This window comes from Choloepus didactylus, chromosome 1, assembly GCF_015220235.1.
Source record: "Choloepus didactylus isolate mChoDid1 chromosome 1, mChoDid1.pri, whole genome shotgun sequence".
Taxonomy (NCBI): domain Eukaryota; kingdom Metazoa; phylum Chordata; class Mammalia; order Pilosa; family Megalonychidae; genus Choloepus; species Choloepus didactylus.
In genome coordinates, this window is record NC_051307.1 from 113,696,942 (window position 1) to 113,717,852 (window position 20,911).

The 20,911-nt window shown below is 37.7% G+C and overlaps 1 protein-coding gene and 1 pseudogene across 1 annotated transcript in view; one reads left to right on the forward strand and one right to left on the reverse strand.

Moving 5' to 3' along the window:
* GNB4 (G protein subunit beta 4) overlaps positions 1–20,911 on the forward strand; it is a 110,700-nt gene that overhangs the window by 79,491 nt on the left and 10,298 nt on the right. Inside the window, exon 9 of the mRNA XM_037840136.1 lies at positions 4,850–5,066. Within this exon, the coding sequence (XP_037696064.1) occupies positions 4,850–5,066 (217 nt within the window). The remainder of the gene's footprint in view (positions 1–4,849; positions 5,067–20,911) is intronic.
* Positions 11,010–13,365, reverse strand: LOC119509910 (annotated as a pseudogene).

Genomic DNA, 20,911 nt, shown 5'->3' on the forward strand with positions numbered 1-20,911 from the left:
CACTTCTTACACCAACTATACAAGTTCAGGGATTCCGAAGACTATCCTTAGTTTCAGTAATTTGCTAAAAGGACTCACAAACCTTAGCAAAGCCATTTTACCGTCGGTTGTGATTTATTATGGCGAAAGGATACAAGTTAAAATCAGCCAAGGGAAGAGGCACATAGGGCAGTTTCCAGGAGATTCTAGGCATAAGCTCCCTGTTGTCTTCTCCCAGTGGAGTCAGGGGAATAGCACTGACTTCTCCCAACAACTCTGTGTGACAGTATGCAGGGAATATTGCCTACCAGAGGAGCTTAACTGAGCCAGAGTGTTTACTGGGGCTCTGTCATGTGGAGGCGGTGGTTGGCCTGCCACATGGCTAACCTTAGTCTCCAGCCCCTCCAGAGGCCAAGCTGGTAGTGCCTGACCCAAGGGCTCCTACAATAAATCACATTGTTTCTATAGGCCACCTGGCGTGGCCCAAGGCCTCCAGGTAAAAAGAAACACACTTATCAGGCAGGACATTCCAGGGGCTTAGAAGTTCCCTCCCAGGAGCTCAGGGCAAAGGTCAACAATTTTTTTGGGCAAGGCTAATTCTTTATTGCACATGGAATAAAAGCTAAAGCCTTTAATAGGCCCAATGAGATCCTACATGATCTAGCCCTCTACCTATTGCCTAGAGTGGGTCCACAGTCCTTCAAACCCCTGAAAGTTCTGAAAAAATGTTTTTCTCCCCTAAATTTAATGCAAAGTGATTCTTTGGCAAAACATGACTGGAAATGGCAAGAGGCTATTTGTAGGCTTTATGCCACTTAGCATGACGATTCTGTTTCACTGCAGAATACTAGTATGTTTGATTTCAGGATGCTGCCCCAAGCCCCAATAGGGATTTTACCATGCATACAGCATACTACCTTTTTCAAATCTGGCAGATTCCAAATCTTGCAAAACAACTGCCCTAAGGGATTCACATAAACCTTTACGGGATTGTGGAGCTGTGATCTGCCCATTACTCATTCTGCCATGAATAAGCATTCTGTGGGTGCCCTGCTCCTTGCTGGCACCGTGGCCTCCTTGCCATGCTTGAACATTTCTGGCACATTTCTCCCCCGGGGCTATCACTCTCCCTGTTCCCTCTCTCTTTAATGCTTTTCTCCCAGATATCCTCATGACTCCTTCCCTCACTTTCTTCAGGGCTTTAGTAAATGTTTATTGCTCATTAAAGCCTTCCATAAACACCCTATCTGAGATTTCACCCACACTTCCCTGCTTTATTTTTTCCCCTAGCACTTCCCATTATGTGACATACTTATTTTTAAGTTTATCTTTCATGTATATTATTTATCTTCTTCACTAGAATATAAGCTTCTTAGGGGCAGGGATATTTGTCAGTTTTGTTTACTAATATATATCTCTAGCATCTAGAACAGTGCATGACACATAGTTGATGCTCAATAAGTACTTGTTGAATGAAAAAATACTTAGAAACATTTTTAAAAGAAAACTTAATAGAAGATAGAAAAATCCAATTACTTTTAAGAGCTGGTTCCCTACATTTCTGGCAAACCTAATTTTTAAAAAATGTAAAAATCACAGATATGCAAAATGAAGAATAATAAATGTTTTTTACTTACAGATAAAAGATTTTAATAAGAAAATACTCTTTATAACCTAACAATAATGAATTCTAAATCACTGTGAACTATAGTATTTTCTAGGAAAATATAAATTGCCACAATTGATTCAGTAAGTGAAAGCATGAATGAATCATTGATAATCATTCAAAAATTTTAAAAAAATTAACAAAAAAATAGTTTCAAGAAACTTCTAGGTCCAGATTATTTCATAGGTGTTTCAGACTTGGAAGAAACAGAAATTTTCAATGCTAGTGAAATTTTTCTGAAACACGGAAAAAGACTGAAAGGTTTCTAGTTTATTTTATGAAACCAGCATAACCTTTACATCAAAACATGATAGGATATTCCTTAAAACTAGGTGAAAGTATCTCAAGAAAAATTATAGCAAATCAGATCCAACAGTGTCAAAGTAAAACAATGTCAGAGTGAAAACACACCTTACGAAGTAAAATTTGTTCTAGGAGTGCAAGAAGGATTTAACATTAGGAAACCTATTAATAAATTTTACCTTATCAGTTTGTCAGTATATCAGATACCAAAAAGGCATCTGATAAGGAGCCAGCACCCATTTCTTAAAAAAAAAAAAAGAACATTTTTATGAACCAGGATGTAAAAGCTCTTCTCTTGTTAAAATAATCTTAAATGAGCAGCCAACATCATTTATACACATACAGAATAGGACTATTTATCTCTGAAATATTTTCCTATGAATATGAATCCATTAGAGCACCTTCTAAATATATATTTTCCTAGCTTTGAGAGCTCCCAGGCAATTAAATCAAGTTCATTGCGTTGTTAAGGTGAGCATATAATACTATACCGTCCAAACCAGGTAAATTTTTAATGTGAAAGGATGTGTGAGGACAGGCATGAACAGTCACTTTCCCAGCAAATTAGCATGTGTGGCCATCCTGTATCTGTAAGTGTTCACAGGCCACAAACACTTTACACCAAAAGGGGTGTTCTTCCAAATAGGCATTTTTACTAAGCATCCTAATGACATACTGTAGGCTTTTCTATTCTATTCTGTTGTAGAGAACAGGTTTAATCCATACTTCCTGATAAAATGTGTGTAAAAATGATCCTGTTGGACTTTCTGCAAAGAAACAACAGAGAGTATCTTGCTTGATACTAAATGGAAGGAAGTGGTAAAACAAACAAACAAACAAACAAAAACACTAAAATAGGCAGTAAGGGTTTGGTGGTGATGCCTTTATATGATGAAGAACCTAATATATATCACTGTAGCCTGGGATGACTAATGATTAGATACTTGATAGATAGAAGCAGTTCCTGTTATTTGATGTGGAGAAAGTATTTCCACTGGGACCAGCCTTTAACTGTCCTGAAAGCACTGACTTTTTTAGTATTTGTTTAGTAATTTCATTTCCAGGAAACTGTTGACACTGCTAAGCCTCCAACATCATCCAGAGTACTGGACTTCTTAATGGTGAAATATACTAGAGGCATTCTCATTATGTTAAGTAACAAGACAGTAATACCATTATCACCTCTATTTAAGTTGTTCTGAATCTTCTAGCTAATAATAGACTCAAACCTGAAATAAGAGATTATGTATTAGAAAGTAGGAAAAAAACATAATCGCTATTTGCAGGTGATATGTTTCGCTATCTAGAAATCCCAAGAAAAAGTTCAGTGCGTTGTCTGTATATAAAATCTATTAAAAAAAATCAATAGCTTTCCTATACCAATAATAAACAGAAATAGAAAGGAAGAAAATCGTATTGAAAATGACATCAAAAATTACAAAATAGACAAAGAACAAATTTACCAAGAAATATAGAGTCTTTATGAATACACTCATAGATTTTAAAATTGTTTTCCTAACAGGAAATACATTCCATGTCCTTGATGGACAAACTATGTATTGTAAACTCACCATTTATCCCCTGGACTATTTTTAGGTTTCATCCAAATTTTAATCCAAATCTAAGTTTTTTGTTTGCTTGCTTTTTTGAAGAGAGGCTGGTAAATATGGAGAAAAGAGATTTGACCAAATGCTTTTGAAATTCAAGTGGAAGAAAGAAAGAAGACACTGATTTGAAGCAGGAGAGTAAGAATGTTTTGCTGTGCCAGTTAATAAAATTAACCATCAAGTTAAAATGATTTTTTTAAAAGTGTGATATGGATACAAGAAAGGATAGGCAGAAAAATAAAAATTAATACCACTGGGTATATAAGAATTAGTGAATGATGTAGCAATAAAATCAATAGAAAAAGGATTAATAGTGCTGGGACAATTTCTTAGCAATTAAGAAAATTAAGTGAGAATCATACACTTAAGGTTATATAACACATAAGTTCCAGATAGATACAAATGTTAAGATGTGCAAAATGAAATTAGTGAAAAAGAAACTAGAAGAAAATATAAATGAACATTCATTAGTTAATTGCCTGGGCAAGAACTTTATGCTTATATATAAGCAATGAAAGAAATCTTAAAAGGAAAGATAAACAGATTTGACTACATAAAAATTAAAAACTATATTTCTTTTAAAAATAAGTAACATTAGAAGGTAAATGATAAACTGTAAAACAATATTAGTAAAAAATGGGAGTCAAATTTGTATTCTTCATTTTATTCTTACAAATCAATGAGAAAAGGACTGATAGTCCAATAAAAACTAAGCCAAGTTCATGAACTACCAATACACAGAATAAGTACAGATAGCCACTAGATATATGAAAAAATGTGACTTCATCTTTGTTAAAAATCAGTGTTGGGTGGTGTCAGTATCTAAGAAATATAATTCACAAACAAATCCTGCATAATTTTCTTTACCACTGATTTAACTATAACGTTGCCTAACTGGAATGTTTTGTGTTCTTTTTCTCCTATATATTTCTCATAATGGGATTTTGGAACATTTCTTGAAGAATACATACATAAATTCTATAAATAGTAATGTTCGATTTAAATGTTTTGGCTTGGATCAAAGCCATTATTTATTGAATATTTGCTGTGTGCTGAGCAGTGGACTATGTACTTTGCATATATTATTTCATTTCAGTCCTAACCAACATTCTGAAACTGAAACTAAGGCACAAAACGTTTAAAAATCTTTAATGCCCAGCATTACTCAGCTGTAAGTATTCAAGTTGGAATTTGAATCTATCTGTCTTACCCCAGAGTCTATTATCATACTGCCTCATATGATTTTGGTATACTTCAGTGGAATAAATGTGTGTTGCTTTGCTTTTATTTTTAGTTTTTCCCAAATGGCTATGCTTTTGCCACTGGCTCTGATGACGCCACTTGCCGGCTCTTTGACCTTCGTGCAGACCAAGAGTTATTATTGTATTCTCATGACAATATCATCTGTGGAATCACTTCTGTAGCCTTCTCAAAAAGTGGGCGCCTCCTGTTAGCTGGCTATGATGACTTTAATTGTAATGTGTGGGACACGCTTAAAGGAGATCGTGCAGGTTAGTAAATAAGTGCACCATTAGGTTCTGTTTCCTACAGTTTTATCAGAAAACATTATTAGGTTTCTAGTTTCCATCATGTAGTTTTTCCAGGTCCTTCACGTACACCCTGTAGAATGTGGAAAATGGCAACCTGGTGGTTCCCATTCAGGTTTATGGTTGTTAATCTTTGTTCTGGTTTGCTAATGCTGCTGGAATGCAAAACACCAGAAATGGATTTGCTTTTATAAAGGGGGTTTCTTTGGTTACACAGTTACAGTTTTAAGGCCATAAGGTGTCCATCAACAAAGGGTACCTTCACTGGAGAAAGGCCACTGACATCCAGAAAACCTGTTAGCTGGGAAGGCATGTGGCTGGTGTCTGCTTGCTCCCAGGTGCCGTTTCAAGATGGCGTTCTCCAGAGTGTCTGCATCAGCTTCCAACGGCTGTCTTCAGAATGTCTGTCTCAGCTCCAGCTAGCTGTGAGCTCCTTCTGTCTGAGCTTATATAGTACTCCAGTAAACTAAACAAGGCCCATGCTGAATGGGCGGGGCCATATCTCCATCGAAATTACTCAATCAGAGTCATCCCCTACAGTTGGGTGGGGCACACCTCCATGGACACTGAACCAAAAGGTTCCAACCCAATCCACACTAATACGTCTGCCCCCGCAAGAATGCATTAAAGAATAAAGCTTTTTCTGGGGGATATAAATATACAAACCGGCACAATCTTTGAGTGCATTCCATTTTCTGAAGAGTAGTTCTATGATATTTTCCTTTTTGGTGAGTTTTGATAGAAAGATAAATAGTGATTATGATTCAAAATGGTCTTTTACCAATCACAATTTTATTATAACCTGAAAGGAAACATTGCAACTGTTGTAGATCATCTTCCTTCTGGACTAGAACTTAGATGGGATAGGACATAGACCCATTGCTTCCCTTAGCCCCATACTTTGAATTCACCCCCGCAGGTTCCAAAATACTACATTGCACAACAGACATACTGGAGACTTGTCACTAATTAAAAAAATTGCACAGAATTTCTAATTTTTTTAATAAAAACTGTACTTATGCATAGTTTGAGAAATCATATAATTATACATGGCTTGTTACCAAAAAAAAAAAAAAAAGAAAATCAGTAGTCCTCTACCCACCAATCCATATTTTCTGCTCCCAAAAGCAGCTAGTTTTAACTTTTCTGGTATTGACTTCCATATCTTTAAATAACATGTCAATATTGCTGCTACTTTTTTTTTTTTTTTTTTAAGTTTTAGGCATTATCTGTTGTTGATTTAAGGAAGATGAGGGTTTGGCTTTCTTTTAACATCCCTGCTCCCACCACAGCTGTATCCTTCCCATCCTCCAATTTTCTCCATATAGTTATATACTTACTATTTTGTTTAGAATAATATTCAGTGTTTATAGAATTATGGCATTTTTGTGTTTTCAAAAGTCATTAAATAATTTAAGAGGAGAAAAATACATTATCACATATGCCAGATTTACCATTTCTGTAGCTCTTTCTTTAAAGTTCCAAGCTTCTCTCTTATGTCATTTATCTTCAGCCTGAAAAATATTCGTACCCATCTTTTTAGAGCACGTTGTCCTTTCTTTTAGTTTTCTTTCAGTCCTTTTGTTTGCCTTCAATCCTTAAGGATATTTTTGCAGCATATATGATGCTGGGTTGACAGTTTTTTTCTTTCAGCACTTAAAGGTTGTTCTCTCTTCTATCCTCTGTGGATTCTGATGAGAAATCCTCAGGCTTTCCTATTGCTATTCCCTTATATGTAATGTATCATTTTTCTCTGTTGACTTTCAAGATATTTTTCTTCATATATGCGGGACACTGATTACGTGCTTCAACTTGGCGGGCCTGGGCTGGGGGACCTGATCAGCCCCTGGGGAGGGTGGTGGGCACGGGCGACAGCGCCCTCCGCAGCCCCCCGGGCCTGGGAAAGTGAGGCCGGAGGCAGGCCCCATTTCCTCACCCAAAATACCACTGTTAGGGGAGGCTTGCCGGAGGGAACCGCCTTTTCCCCACCCCCTTATCTTGCCCGGACACTCCCCGTTGCCAGTGCAACTCCCATCACCACCAGTGCGCATACATTGTTGCCAGACACCGTTACCGGAGCAACTCTCGCCCCTTTTCAATCAACCTCCGCGCCCTCTCAGAACCAATCCAAGCCTTTAACCTCTACAGCTACCCCGCCCTCTAAACGCCCGATATAAGCTTGTACTCTCCCCTAATAAACTCTCTCTTGGCTTCTTCACCCTAAAAGAACCGTGTCCCGCTTGTTCCTTTCTCGCCGCCCTCCATACTTTGCACGCCACTCCGCCGGGGACCTGGCCAAGTCCCCCGCCTCGCCCTCGCCTCCGGGAAAGAGCCCCCGCCGCCGGTACCCTCCAAGCAATCCTGAGAGCCTAGGATTTGGCAACCGGCCGCCACCTCCCCCCCCCCAGACGAGTCAACTGCGACCGCAATATATACACATATGTGTATATATATATATATTTTAACAGCTTGATTATGATGTCATGGAGAGGTTTCCTGAGCTGCTTATTTCTGTGTTTCACAAAGTTGGGTAGTTTCCAGCCATTTTTCACACATACACTTTTTCTGCACCCACCTCTTTCTTGCCTCCTCCAGGACCTCCAATGGTGTGAATATTAAAACTTTTGATAATGTCCCACAGGCATCCGAGGCTCTGTTAATTTTTTTTCAATGTAAACAGAAAATATTTATTGGTATGGAAAACCACTCTCAATATATTCCCAAGTGAAAACAGCAGACTACTAGAGTAAGCATTTATTCACTCTGAAATTCATGTATACCTGTTTACATACAATTCTGGAAAACTGTATGCCAACTGTAAACAGTATTTATTTCTGGGTAGTAGCATTCTTGGAAGTTGTATTTCTTGGTCTGTTTTATTTCTACCAAATTTTTAAATAAAATGAATATTATTTTGACATAAGACAATTACAGATACATACATATAGATTTAAGTAAATATTAGTATTTACTATCTCTTAAAAATAAAATTAATTAACTCTGATTTTCTGTATTTACTGCTATAAACTTTCATTGATATTTAAATTAGAAAATGACATACATGCATTCTGGATTTAATTTCCCCTTTAAAAATACTTAGCCATGTGACATTACTCTTATGTATTTAAAATTTTTTTGTTAGAAAAGTTAGAAGTTTACAGAAAAACCATGCAATAAATACAGACTTCCCATATACCACCCTATTATTAACACCTTGAATTAATGTGGTAAATTTGTTAAAATTCATGAAAGAATATTTTTATAATTGTACTATTAACTATAGCCCATTGTTTACAATAGGGTTCACTGTGTTGTACAGTGCTGTTTGTTTTTTATAAATTTTTTATTCTAATAATGTATATAAAACCTAAAATTGTCCCCTTTTAGCCACATTCAAATTCAGTGGCTGTTAATTACTGCTGTCATCACCACCATCCATAACCCAAACTACTCAAATAGAAAGTCTGTACAATTTAAGGATTAACTCCTCATTCCTTACCCCCCCCCCCTTTGGCCCCTGGTAACCTAAATTCTGACTCTATGAGTTTGCTTATTCTATTTATTTCATATTAGTGGTATCATATGATAGGTGTTGTTTTGTGTCTGGCTTATTTCACTCAACATGATATCTTCAAGTTTCATCCATGTTGTTGCATGTATCAAAACTTCATTTTTTATGGCTGAATATTCCATTGTATGTATGTACCACATTTAATTTATCTGTTCATCCATTGATGGACACTTGGGTTGCTTCCATCTTTTGGCAGTTGTGAATGATGCCACTATGAACGTTGGTGTGCAAACATCTGTTTGAGTCCTGCTTTCAATTCTTTTGGGTAAATATCTAGAAGTGGGATTACTGGGTCCTATGGTGATTTCTGAGTAACTGCCAAACTGTCTTCTGCAGTGGCTGCACCATTTCACGTTCCTTTCAGTAATGAATGAGTGCTCCTGTTTCTCCATGTCCTCTCCAACACTTGTAATTTTCTGCTTTCTTAATAGTAGCCGTTCTAGTGGGTGTGAAATGGTACCTCATTGTGGTTTTGATTTGCATTTCCCTAATAGCAAATGATGTTGAGCAACTTTTCACGTGTTCTTTGGGCCATTTATATATCTTCTTTGGAGAAATATCTATTCAGGTCTTTTGCCCATTTTTAAAATGGGTTGTTTGTCTTTTTATTATTGTATTATAGGATTTCTTTATATATTCTGGATATCAAACCTTTATTGGACATGTGGTTTCCAAATATTTTCTGCCATTGAGTAGATTGTCTTTTTACATTCATGATAAATTTGAGGCACAAACGTTTTAAATTTTGCCAAGGTCCCATTTATCTATTTTTTTTCTTTTGCTTTTTGAGGTTTGGGTGTAAAATCTAAGAAACTGTTGTATAAGTCAGGATCCTGAAGATGCTTCCCTATATTTTCTTTCATGAGTTTTATAGTCCTGGTTCTTATATTTAGGTCTTTGATCCATTTTGAGTTAATTTTTGTAAAAGGTGTGAGATAGGGGTCCTCTTTTCAATCTTTTGGATGTGGATATCCAGTTCTCCTGGCACCATTTGTTGAAGAGACTATTCTTTCCCAGTTGAGTGGACTTGTCAGCTTTGTCAAAAATCAGTTGGCTATACATGTGAGGCTCTACTTTTGAACTCTCAATTTGATCCCATTGGTCTATTTATCTGTCCTTGTGCCAGTACATAGCTGGTCTTTTTTTTTTTTTAATTGCAGTGGTATTTTATTTTAAATGTGTAAACATTTTAAAGTCACAAGATTTGACACTTCAAAAATAAAAATACCACTAATAAATAACAAAGTGGAAATGCTTATCAAAGTCATAACAGGCATAATGTTCAGCTGAGAATCACTTTATCAGAGTGGCTCTAAACAAAACAATACTTGTTTAGAATATACTGGGCAACTTTCTTACTATATGGATTTCACAGAATAGGCACTGGTTCTTTGTGGTCAGGGTTATGGCCATAAAACCAGTTTTAGCACAATTGTGCTTCAGACTAAATCTTCTATAGTGGTGATGTCTCCACAAGATTTCAAATGCCTTCCTGGGAAAAATTAAAATTTGAAGATTCCTTTCTGTGATTGCCAGTAGTCAATATAAATATATACTTACCTTTGTGAAAAGTAGGGTTCAATTTAGTAGGTGCTGGTAAACACAGTGTACTTGGGTTTGCTTTATGACTGACAAGTCTTAATGCTTCCAGACTGTGAGGTATACAGGATGCCAAAATACATTAAATATTTTCAAGTTGAAAATGGAAAATTAGAATCAAATGGGCACATGGTTCTTGACTGTTCTGTCAGTAACTCTCAACCTCATAGGGAATAGTTAAGCCACCAAAACTAAACCAGTAGTGTTTTTAATATTCAAATGCTTTTCCATACTAATTACACTTTAAAGTCACTAAAACTGAATATTACTTACTTTGTAGAGGCACTCCACACAAAAAAGAACTGACAAAACAAACTGTGAAAAATGGCTAATCCCCTACATACGTTAGATTTTTTTTTTATCTTCGTTTTATTGAGATATATGTTTCTTCTTTATACACTCTGCCCACCCAGCTCACTCCAGAAAGTTTCAGATAATGGTTCAAAGAGACTTATTCGTGTTTTATTTTCAGTCGCTTTGTAGTGTATAAGCTACTCAGTCTACACCTTCTAGGGTGACCACATTTCTGTGGTCTTGGCTCTCAGATTTGGAAATCTGCTCATGTACAGACTCTCTTTAAAATCTTTTCCAATAAACATAATTAGAATTTGTGATCCCTAAATTCAAAGACAGTACAAGTTATAAGAGGCTAATACAGGAATTCTTTTGGATTGAATAAAAGCTACCCAAGGATTCTTTGTAGCTAAAAACTGAATCTGAATTATTCAGGTCTAGCATCATGTAAACATGTTAAATCCATTTTGCTGGACTTCACTAACCACTTCAGGTTCTGCAGGACTCTTTTGAACTTTTCCCACTGCAAAGCTGATTCCCCGGGTAATCCAGCCTGGGTAACATTAGCAACTTGGACCATAGAACTTTGACTCTTTGCCAAGGGAGCAAGTGCTCTGCTGCTGCTGCTTTCTGAAGTTGATGTTACTCGAAGCCCTGTCTCCATTCAAGCATGCTGGATCCAGAGCTTGGTTCTTCTGAGATATCACTGGATGCACTGGTCCAACAGACAAAACCTGTGAGGCTGTCAGAAAAAGACACATCTAATTGAGAGGCTGGAGAAGGTATCTGTCCTGTTGTTTCAGATTGTTTCATCAGAAACTTGGTCATTTGATTTCTTTCCTCAGCAGCCTGCTGTGAAACAGACCTGGTCTTTGAAGGCCGGGTCATTTTGCTTTGTGCATCTTGTACAAATCTGTGGCAGTAGATGTCCACAGGCTTGGCAAAGCCAGTCAATATTTGCATGTTGTCGGCAAACAGACTCTTCTTCAAAGGAGACTCGTGGCCCTTTCCAAGCCCACTTCCATGATTGATAGTACTTAGAAGGAATGCAAACGCTCACATCAGCGCTGCTTATCGACGGGAATCAACTGCCTGATCGAGGTGCTGAAGCAGTAATACCACAGCTAGGAAGAACGTGGTCTGTTAGCCCTCCCTTCTCTAAAGAGTTAACCAGCTGCCTGTCTTCATCACACAGATTTGTAAGGAATTCATCAGAGTGGTATGAGTCATTATCTGAACATATTTCCCTTCAGACTCTGCTTGATCCTTACTATCCATCATGTCTGTGTTTTCCATGGTTTCAAGGCTACTATCTGATTTCCAAAGATTTAAGTTTGGCTTTAGAAAGTTAACTTTCATTTCAGGTTTTGTAAAATTTCCTAGCTTTCATAGATTTCCAGTGTTTATGTTTGATTTGGTCTTTTCTACTTTTGGATTTAGAGAAGAAAATTTGCTCATTATAAAATTCTTCCCTTGGGCCAGACAGACTTGTTTTTTTGAGCTTTAATACCAGTATGTCTTTGTGAGGTTTACTGTTCTTCCTCTCAAGTTTTTTCTCAGTTATAGGTGCATCCAGTCCCCATGGCTTGTTGGTGATCTGCAGCATCTCTGCAGTGCACTGCAGGGTGTCTTTCCCATCCTCTTCAGGATTGCACATCACAGCTCTCAGTGTGTGGAAATAGTCATTTGCTTCTTTATGTTTGTGGTGCAATCACAAGCAGAACTTTGGCCTAGCCAAAAGAGTGGCCTCAGGACCCTTTTCTTTTTTTTTCCCCAGGTCTTCCAGGCTTAGTTGTTGATATTGGTTTACTTCATGAACTTCATCATCATCATAAGTCACACAGTAAGCAGACTTAGAATTAGAGAGCAGTAGCAGCACATCCACCCCTCTGTGGTGTCGAGACTGCACTCTGAGTACTGTTGCTTGAGCCAGGCCATAAACATTACATCACAACACACCTTTTAGTAGGAAATAATTAAATTCACCTCCTCATTACATTGCTACTTTCATCCTAGCTTCCTATTTTGGTTTAATATTAATATCAGTCAAACATAATCCTCAGCTGAAAACATTATGTCCCTAAAAAACACCTGGCACATAACAGTCAAAAAATGTCAGCCCACCCTCCCCACCCACCCTCCTCTTCCCCCTTGGAAATTTTTTTTTTTTTTTTAGTAAGAAGAAGAAAAGCCTTTAAGTACTTCCCCATCCCCACATTTGCAGCTCTAAAGGAAAAGCTGCTCTAATCGTTTTATTTCCCTGCCACTGAGGCGAGCCCTCCTTCCATACTTCATTGCCAGCACCATATGAAGCCCGACCGCTGCGATGATGGTCACATAAATGGCGCTGTCGAGGAAGCGACTGCGCTAGGAGCTGGTCTAGTTCTCTGCGCTGCTCTTGCATGCGCCTCGCGGGGCCTCTGTGCCGCAGTCCCACGTCCAGCGTGGCCTTTGCTCCAACCGCGGCAACGGCTCGGACAGGTCGTTCGGAGTCACCATGTCGTCCGACTTCGAAGGGTACGAGCAGGACTTCACTGTGCTCACTGCAGAGATCACCGGCAAGACTGCCAGGCCACCCCCACCCCAACTCCCGCCTGGAATATTTGCTTGAAGCCAGGATCTCTGAACTTACACCCCACTCATCTCCTGAAGTCCCAGTTAGTTCTGGAGCAGGTGGATGCTATCCTACAGAGGTTATGAGTCCAAGTAAGGGAGCAAGAGGAGAGAACCAAGGTAACAAATATCACCGAGCAGTGCTGCCTCAGAGGTTTTTGTGGAGAAAGTGGCTGATGGCCTCATGGCTTCATGATACATCACCTTGCCTCTTCCCTGCAGTTCTGCTTTCCTCCCCTGCCCAAGATCTCTTGACTTTTGTTGTTCTTGTCATTGGAGAGTACTTCCTTTTATTTGAGTTCCAGAGCCTCAGATATCAAGTCCTGTGGTTTCAGTTTATTTTTTACTCACTGTTAACTGTAATGGTTTAGCAGTAGAAATATTTTTTGTTTGTACTAATAACTTTTGTGTTACAAAGCTGCAAAGTTGTGAAAACTGTTTCCAAGGAAATAGATTTTGTTACAGTTGGGTTTTTCTTCCCTTTACATTTTCTTTTTGCTTTTTAATTTTTATTGGGATTGTTCAGATACCATACAATTATCCAAAGATCCAAAGTGTCCAATCAGTTGCCCCTGGTACCCTCATACAGCTGTGCATCCATCACCACACTTAATTTTTGTTCAATTTTTAGAACCTTTTCATTACTCCAGACAAGAAATAAAGTGAAAGATGAAAAAAAAAGAAAAAAAAAAGAAACTCGAATCTTCCCATATCCCTAACCAACCCCTCTCAATTGCTGACTCATAGTGTTGGTACAGTACATTTGTTACTGTTTATGAAAGAATATTGAAATACTACTAACTGTAGTATATAGTTTGCAATAGGTTTATATTTCTTCCCTATATGCCCCTCTATTATTAACTTCTAATTGTATTGTCATACATTTGTTCTGGTTCATGGAAGTGATTTCTAGTATTTGTACAGTTGATCATGGACATTGCCCACCATAGGATTCGGTTTTATACATTCCCATCTTTTGACCTCCAGCTTTCCTTCTGGTGACATATATGACTCTGAGCTTCCCCTTTCCACCTCATTCATGCACCATTCGGCATTGTTATTCTCACATCTTGCTACTGACACCTCTGTTCATTTCCAAACATTTAAGTTCATCCTAGTTGAACATTCTACTCATACTAAGCAACCGCTCCCCATTCTTAAGCCTCATCCTGTATCTTGGTACCTTATATTTCATGTTTATGAGTTTACATATTATAATTAGTTCCTATCAGTGAGACCCTGCAATATTTGTCCTTGTGTGTCTGGCTCATTTCACTGAGCATATTGCCCTCGAGGTTTTGTCATCAACCCAATTTTTTTTTTGTTTTTTTAAGGATGGTTTTGTTCACACACCATATATTCCATGCTAAGTAGACAATTGACGGTTCTCTGTATGGTCACATACTTATGTGTTCACCACCTTCACCACTATCTATATAAGGGCATCTACATTTCTTCCACAAGGCAGGAGGGAGAGTCAAAGAAGGTAGAGAGGCAAAAGAAAGAGGGAAAAAAAATGACAGCTAGGAAGCAGCAAAAGGAAAAATAACCTTAAATCAAAGTAGAGTAAAGAGTCAGACAACACCACCAATGTCAGGTGTCTAACATGCCTCCCCTATCCCCCCCTCTCTTCTGCATTTACCTTGGTATATCACCTTTGTTACATTAAAGGAGGCATAATACAATGATTGTTAGTTACAGTCTCTAGTTTACATTGATTGCATCCCTCCCCCAATGCCTCCCCATTTTGAACACCTTGCAAGGTTGGCATTTGTTTGTTCTCCCTCGTAAAAGAACATATTTGTACATTTTATCACAATTGTTGAACACACTAGATTTCACCAAGTTACACAGTCCCAGTCTTTATCTTTCCTCCTTTCTTCTGGTGTCTCACATGCTTCCAACCTTCCTCTCTCAACTATATTCATAGTTATCTTTGTTCAGTGTACTTACATTGCTGAGCTACCATCTCCCAAAATTGTGTTCCAAACCATGCACTCCTGCCTTCTCCTATCATGCTGTAGTGCTCCCTTTAGTATTTCCTGTAGGGCAGGTGTCTTGTTCACAAAGTCTCTCATTGTCTGTTTGTCAGAAAATATTTTGAGCTCTCCCTCATTTTTGAAGGAGAGCTTTGCTGGATATAGGATTCTTGGTTGGCAGTTTTTCTCTTTCAGTGTCTTAAATATATCACACCACTTCCTTCTTGCCTCCATGGTTTCTGCTGAGAGATCTGCACATGGTCTTATTAAGCTTCCTTTGTATGTGATGAATTGCTTTTCTCTTGCTGCTTTCAGGATTTGCTCTTTGTCTTTGACATTTGATAGTCTGATTATTAAGTGTCTTGGCGTAGGCCTATTCAGATCTATTCTGTTTGGAGTATGCTGCGCTTCTTGGATCTATAATTTTATGTCTTTCATAAGAGATGGGAAATCTTCATTGATTATTTCCTCTATTATTGCTTCTGCCCCCTTTTCCCTTCTCTTCTCCTTCTGGGACACCAGTGATATGTATATTCTTGTCCTTAAGTTCCTGGAGAAGTTGCTCATATTTTTTCATTCTTTTCTCCATCTGCTGCTTTGCATGTGGGCTTTCAGGTGTTTTGTTCTCCAGTTCCTGAGTGTTTTCTTCTGCCTCTTGAGATCTGCTGTTGTATGTTTCCGTTGTGTCTTTTGTCTCTTGTGTTGTGCCTTTCATTTCCATAAATTCTACTAGTTGTTTTTTTGAACTTTTGATTTCTGCCTTATGTATGCCCAGTGTTTTCTTTACAGCCTCTGTCTCTTTTGCAAAATCTTCTCTAAACTTTTTGAATTGATTTAGCATTAGTTGTTTAAATTCCTATATCTCAATTGAAGTGTATGTTTGTCCCTTTGACTGGGCCGTAACTTCATTTTTCTTAGTATAGGTTGTCGTTTTCTGTTGTCTGGCATCTGACCTCCTAGGCCACCCCAATCAGATTTTCCCAGATGAGAACAGGTTCAGTTCACAGAAGGAGGAAATATTCAGTATCTGGTTTCCCTGATGGGTTTTCTTAGAGGGCTGACATACCTGTGCTTTTCTGCCCAGCAGGTGCACCTGTCAGCCTGTCACCGGCTGGTGTAAGGGGGTGTGGCCCATGGCTCTCCTCCCCCAGGCTTTGGGGTCTGGTTCCAGTAAGGCAGGTAGTAGAGCTGGGCCCCTCTCTTTCCTCTTGGGAAGCTATGCCCCCTCCAGAGATATCATCTGCATATCAATAAGTTCTTTGTTTCTCTGACTCTCCTGATCAAAGTGTTCTCATTTTAGAATGGCTGAGGCTTTCTTTACTGCAAAGCACTGCGGGCTGAAAATGGCTGAGGTTTTCTCCAGAGAGAGAGAAAGGGACAGAAAGCTCCCAGGTTCACCCGTCAGCCAGAGATAGCACCCGATCCTCTGGACTCCCCGTCCTGAGATAGATATGTCCCCCGACTCTCCCAAGGTCAGTTGTCACCAAAAGCCTCTGTGTGCTTGTTGGGGATTCGCTGTCTGTATTGAGCAGTTAATATTAAAACCCCAGTTGGAGCTGGGCTGAGAGAGTGCTGCTCTCTAGTACCACGAGGCTTCCGTGAGGGAGGGGCTCTCAGCTCTCAGTGTGGGTCCGCAGTTCTTAGTTACAGATTTTATGCTGCTATCTTGGGCATTCCTCCCAATTCGAGTTGGTGGATGATGGGTGGTCAGTCACGTTTGTCTCCCTGCAGTTATTCCAGGTTATTTACTAGTTTTTTGGTCACTTATGAATTGTTCCGGGGGGGACTAACAGTCTTCCTCTCCTCTCTATGCCGCCATCTTAGCTCCTCTTCCCTTTACATTTTAATGTAACAATTCTTATGAAATAAAAGAAAACCTTTGAATTATGCACCTTAAAAATAAAGCCATACCTCTCCTTAGCTGTGGTATGTGTAAGACCCAAACACAGCCACTACATTAGAATTGAAAGGAGACTGTACTGCTGGTACTGGAAAAATGCTTATTGAATTGATTAATTGAATAATCCTAATTCTTAAAAAACACACTGGTTTTCCTCTTAGTGACTTGTGCTTTATAATTTGGCTTATGCTTTATAATAACCTTTATTACCTGTTTTTAGTTGATAAACAGAAAAGATTTAAACTTACCCGAATAGTTATGCACATCTGTGGACTAACAGAAATTAGTATGTACAACCATGGCAAAAACAGTATGATTCAGTAACTATAATCTCTCTCTGTGCATCATTAGTGGTTGTGGTGCTCAGCTGAAATTGACCCAGAGGAAATAAGCTATAATTTACTTTAGTTAAGAAAGTTAAAAATTGGAGCAAACTTTTTAGTCCCTTAATTCTCAATTAATTCAATCAATTGAAGCAGAGTAGGTAGGATTGATTAATTTCATTTTCTGCTTTCTATGTACAATGTCTTAAAGTATTATCCCCAAAGAGAATAAAACAGACTGAACATTTTTCAAAACTTTATTTTTAAAAAGAGATTTGATAATTGTGTGATATGTTTTAAACAATAAAAAGACTTTGTTCTTGAAAAAAAAAAAAGGCACTGTCTTCAGGGGACATTTAACATGAGACTCTGGAAAAGGAGTAATTTACAGGAAAACTGTTAAGTCCTGCAAAAAGGAGAAAAATCTTGAAAGTCACTTGCCAGAACACCATCATACGTGGGCTCTGGAGCAGACCACTGAGAGACAGGCAGAGGCCTGTCAGATCACAACATCTCGTCAGTCAGTATATCCACCCGTCGATGTGTCGAAGCTCAGTCAGGCAGCTGTCCGCACCCAGCCTCACGCCTGCAGCAGCTCAGTGCCGTGCTCTTTTAACCAGTGTAGCTTTGTGGTAACTTTTAATGTCAGAAACTGTGAATCCTCCAACTCAGTTTTTTTTTTAGCTCTTTGGTGTCCCTTGTCCCTCCAAATACATTTGATGATTGGCTTTTCCGGTTCTGCAAAAGAGGCTGTTAGATTTTTGATTGGGACTGTGTTGAATCTGTAAATCATTTTGGGTAGACTTGACTGTATTTAGTCTTCTAATCCATGAAGGTGAAATGTTCTTGATTTATTAAGGTCATCTTTGATTTCTTCTAGCAAAGTTTTGCAGTTTTCTCTGTATATCTTTTACATCCTTGGTTAAGTTCATTCCTAGATATTTGATTCTCTTACTAGTTATTGTAAATGGAATGTTTTTCTAGATTTCCTCCTCAGATTGTTCTTTACTAGTGTATAAAAACACTACTGCTTTTTGAACGTTGAACTTGTACCCTGCCACTATGCTGAATTTGTTTATTAGTTCTAGTAGCTTTGTTGTAGATTTTTTGGGACTTTATATATAGGATCATGTCTGCAAGTAGTGAAGCTTTACTTTTTCCTTAACAACATGGGTGCTTTTCTTCCTTCCTTCCTTCCTTCCCTTCCTTCCCTTCCTTCCTTCCTTTTCTTTTCTTTTCTTTTATTTTTTCTTTTCTTTCACAGACGATATGCTTATTTATTCAGAATGAAATTCTTAAATAAACAATTAGAATTTTCAGCTTTGTCAAGGTTATTATATAAGTTCAATATAAAAATCAAGTTTATTAATATAAACAAGCAACAAAGAAGTAGAATATAAACTGAAATAAGTTCTACAGCCCAATTATAACCTTGAAAGCATCAAAATAATAGGAATTGATTTGATTAAATATGGACAAAACTTAAAGAATGAAAACTCTAAAATATCATTGAGAGAAACTTTAAAATTCAGAGGAGAAAACTACTTTCATGGATTAGAATTCTCAATTTTTTTTTTTTTTGGCTTTTTTTTATAATAGTAGTAGCCAGCATTTACTGAGAGAGTCTATGTTCTAGGCACTGTGTGAAGAAATTTACATGGATTACCTCATTTAAAACACCCAATACACAGGCCTATGAAACATGTCCTATTTTTTTTAATTAGAAAAGTTGTAAGTATACAGAAAAATTATGTAAAAAAATACAGCATTCTCATATATCCCCCTATTGCTGACACTTTGCATTAGTGATACCTTTGTTACAATTGAGGAAAGAGTATTAACATAGTACTAACAACTATAGTCCATAGTTTTCATTAGGTGGATTTTTTCCCATATACCACTCTGTTATTAACACCTGTATTAGTGTTGTACATTTGTTATAATTCATGAAAGAACATTCTTATACTCGTACTAGGAACCCCAGTCCAATGTCCACAACAGGGTTCACTTTCTTTATAGAGGACCATGTTGTCTACAAGTAGGAAAAGCTGGACTGCTTCCTTTTCGATATCGATACCTTTTATTTCTTTTTCTTGTGTAGAACTTCAGTACAATGTTGGATAACAGTGGTGACAATGGGCATCCTTGTTTTGTTCCAAAGATCTTAGAGGAAAAGTTTTCAGTCTTTCACATTAAGAACAATGTTAGCTGTGGGTTTTTCAGGTATGTCCTTTATCATGTTGAGGAAGTTTCCTTCTATTCCTATTTTGTAAGTGTTTTTATCAAGAAAGGGTGCTGGATTTTGTCAAATGCCGTTACTGCCTCAGTTGAGATAATTGTGGTGTTTTCCCTTTGTTCTGTAATGTGGTATATCACATTAATTGATTTTATTATGTTGAACCACTCTTGTATACTTGGGATTAAATCCCACTTGATCACGGTATATAAATTTTTTTAATGTGGTGTTGGATTTGATTTGCAAGTATTTTATTGAGGATTTTTGCGTCTATATTCATAAGAGTTATTGGTCTGTAATTTCCTTCTGGTATCTTTATCTAGCTTTGATATGAGGGTGATGTTGGCCTCATAGAATGAGTTAGGTAGTGTTCATTCCCCATCAATTTGTTGGAAGAGTTTGAGCAGGATTGGTGTTAATTCTTCTTGGAATGTTTGGTATAATTCCCCTGTGAAGCCATCTGGTCCTAGGCCTTTCTTTCTTTGCAGGTTTCTGACTACTGATTCAGTCTCTTTACTGGTGTAGAGATGTGTATCATGCTGTTTTGTCTGTTTTTTGTTTGTTTGTTTCTTTGTTTCTTAAGAATACTATAATTAACACCCATGTATCCATTGCTGTTTCAATAATTGTCAACATTCTGAAGTTCTTATTTTCTGTACTCCCTACTCCCCCACCTTTCTCCTGCAACCACAGGTAGACGTCATACCATTTTGTCCTATAATACAGCAATATGTAGCTCTAATAGGAAAAGATTAGAACAATTACGGCAGCAACCATAACCACAGTACCACTAACACACCCATAAAATTAACAAATAATTCCTTAAGGTCATAGTATCCAGTCCATGCTCAGTTTCCTCCAGTGGGGTCGAAGTGTTGTTTTGCAGTTTCTTTAAATCAGGATCCAAACAAGATCTTCTGTTTCTTCTAGTAGTTTGTGTGTTTCTAGGAATTTGTTCATCTAAGTGGTCTGATTTGTTGGCGTACAGTTGTTGATAGTATCCCCTTATAATCCTTTTTATTTCTGTGGGGGCAGTAGTAATGTCCCCCCCCCCTTATTTCTGATTTTATTTACATCTTTTTATTTCCTTTGTTAGTCTAGCCAAAAGGTTGTCAGTTTTATTGATCTTTTCAAAGAACCAACTTTGTGTTTTGTTAATGCTCTCTGTTTTTCTTCTTTCTTTTTTTCTCTCTTGTTTTTAAATTCTCTGTTTCATCTATTTCTGCTCTAAGCTTTGTTATTCTTTTCTTGTACTTGCTTTGGGATTAGTTTGCAGTTCTTTTTCTTGTTCTTC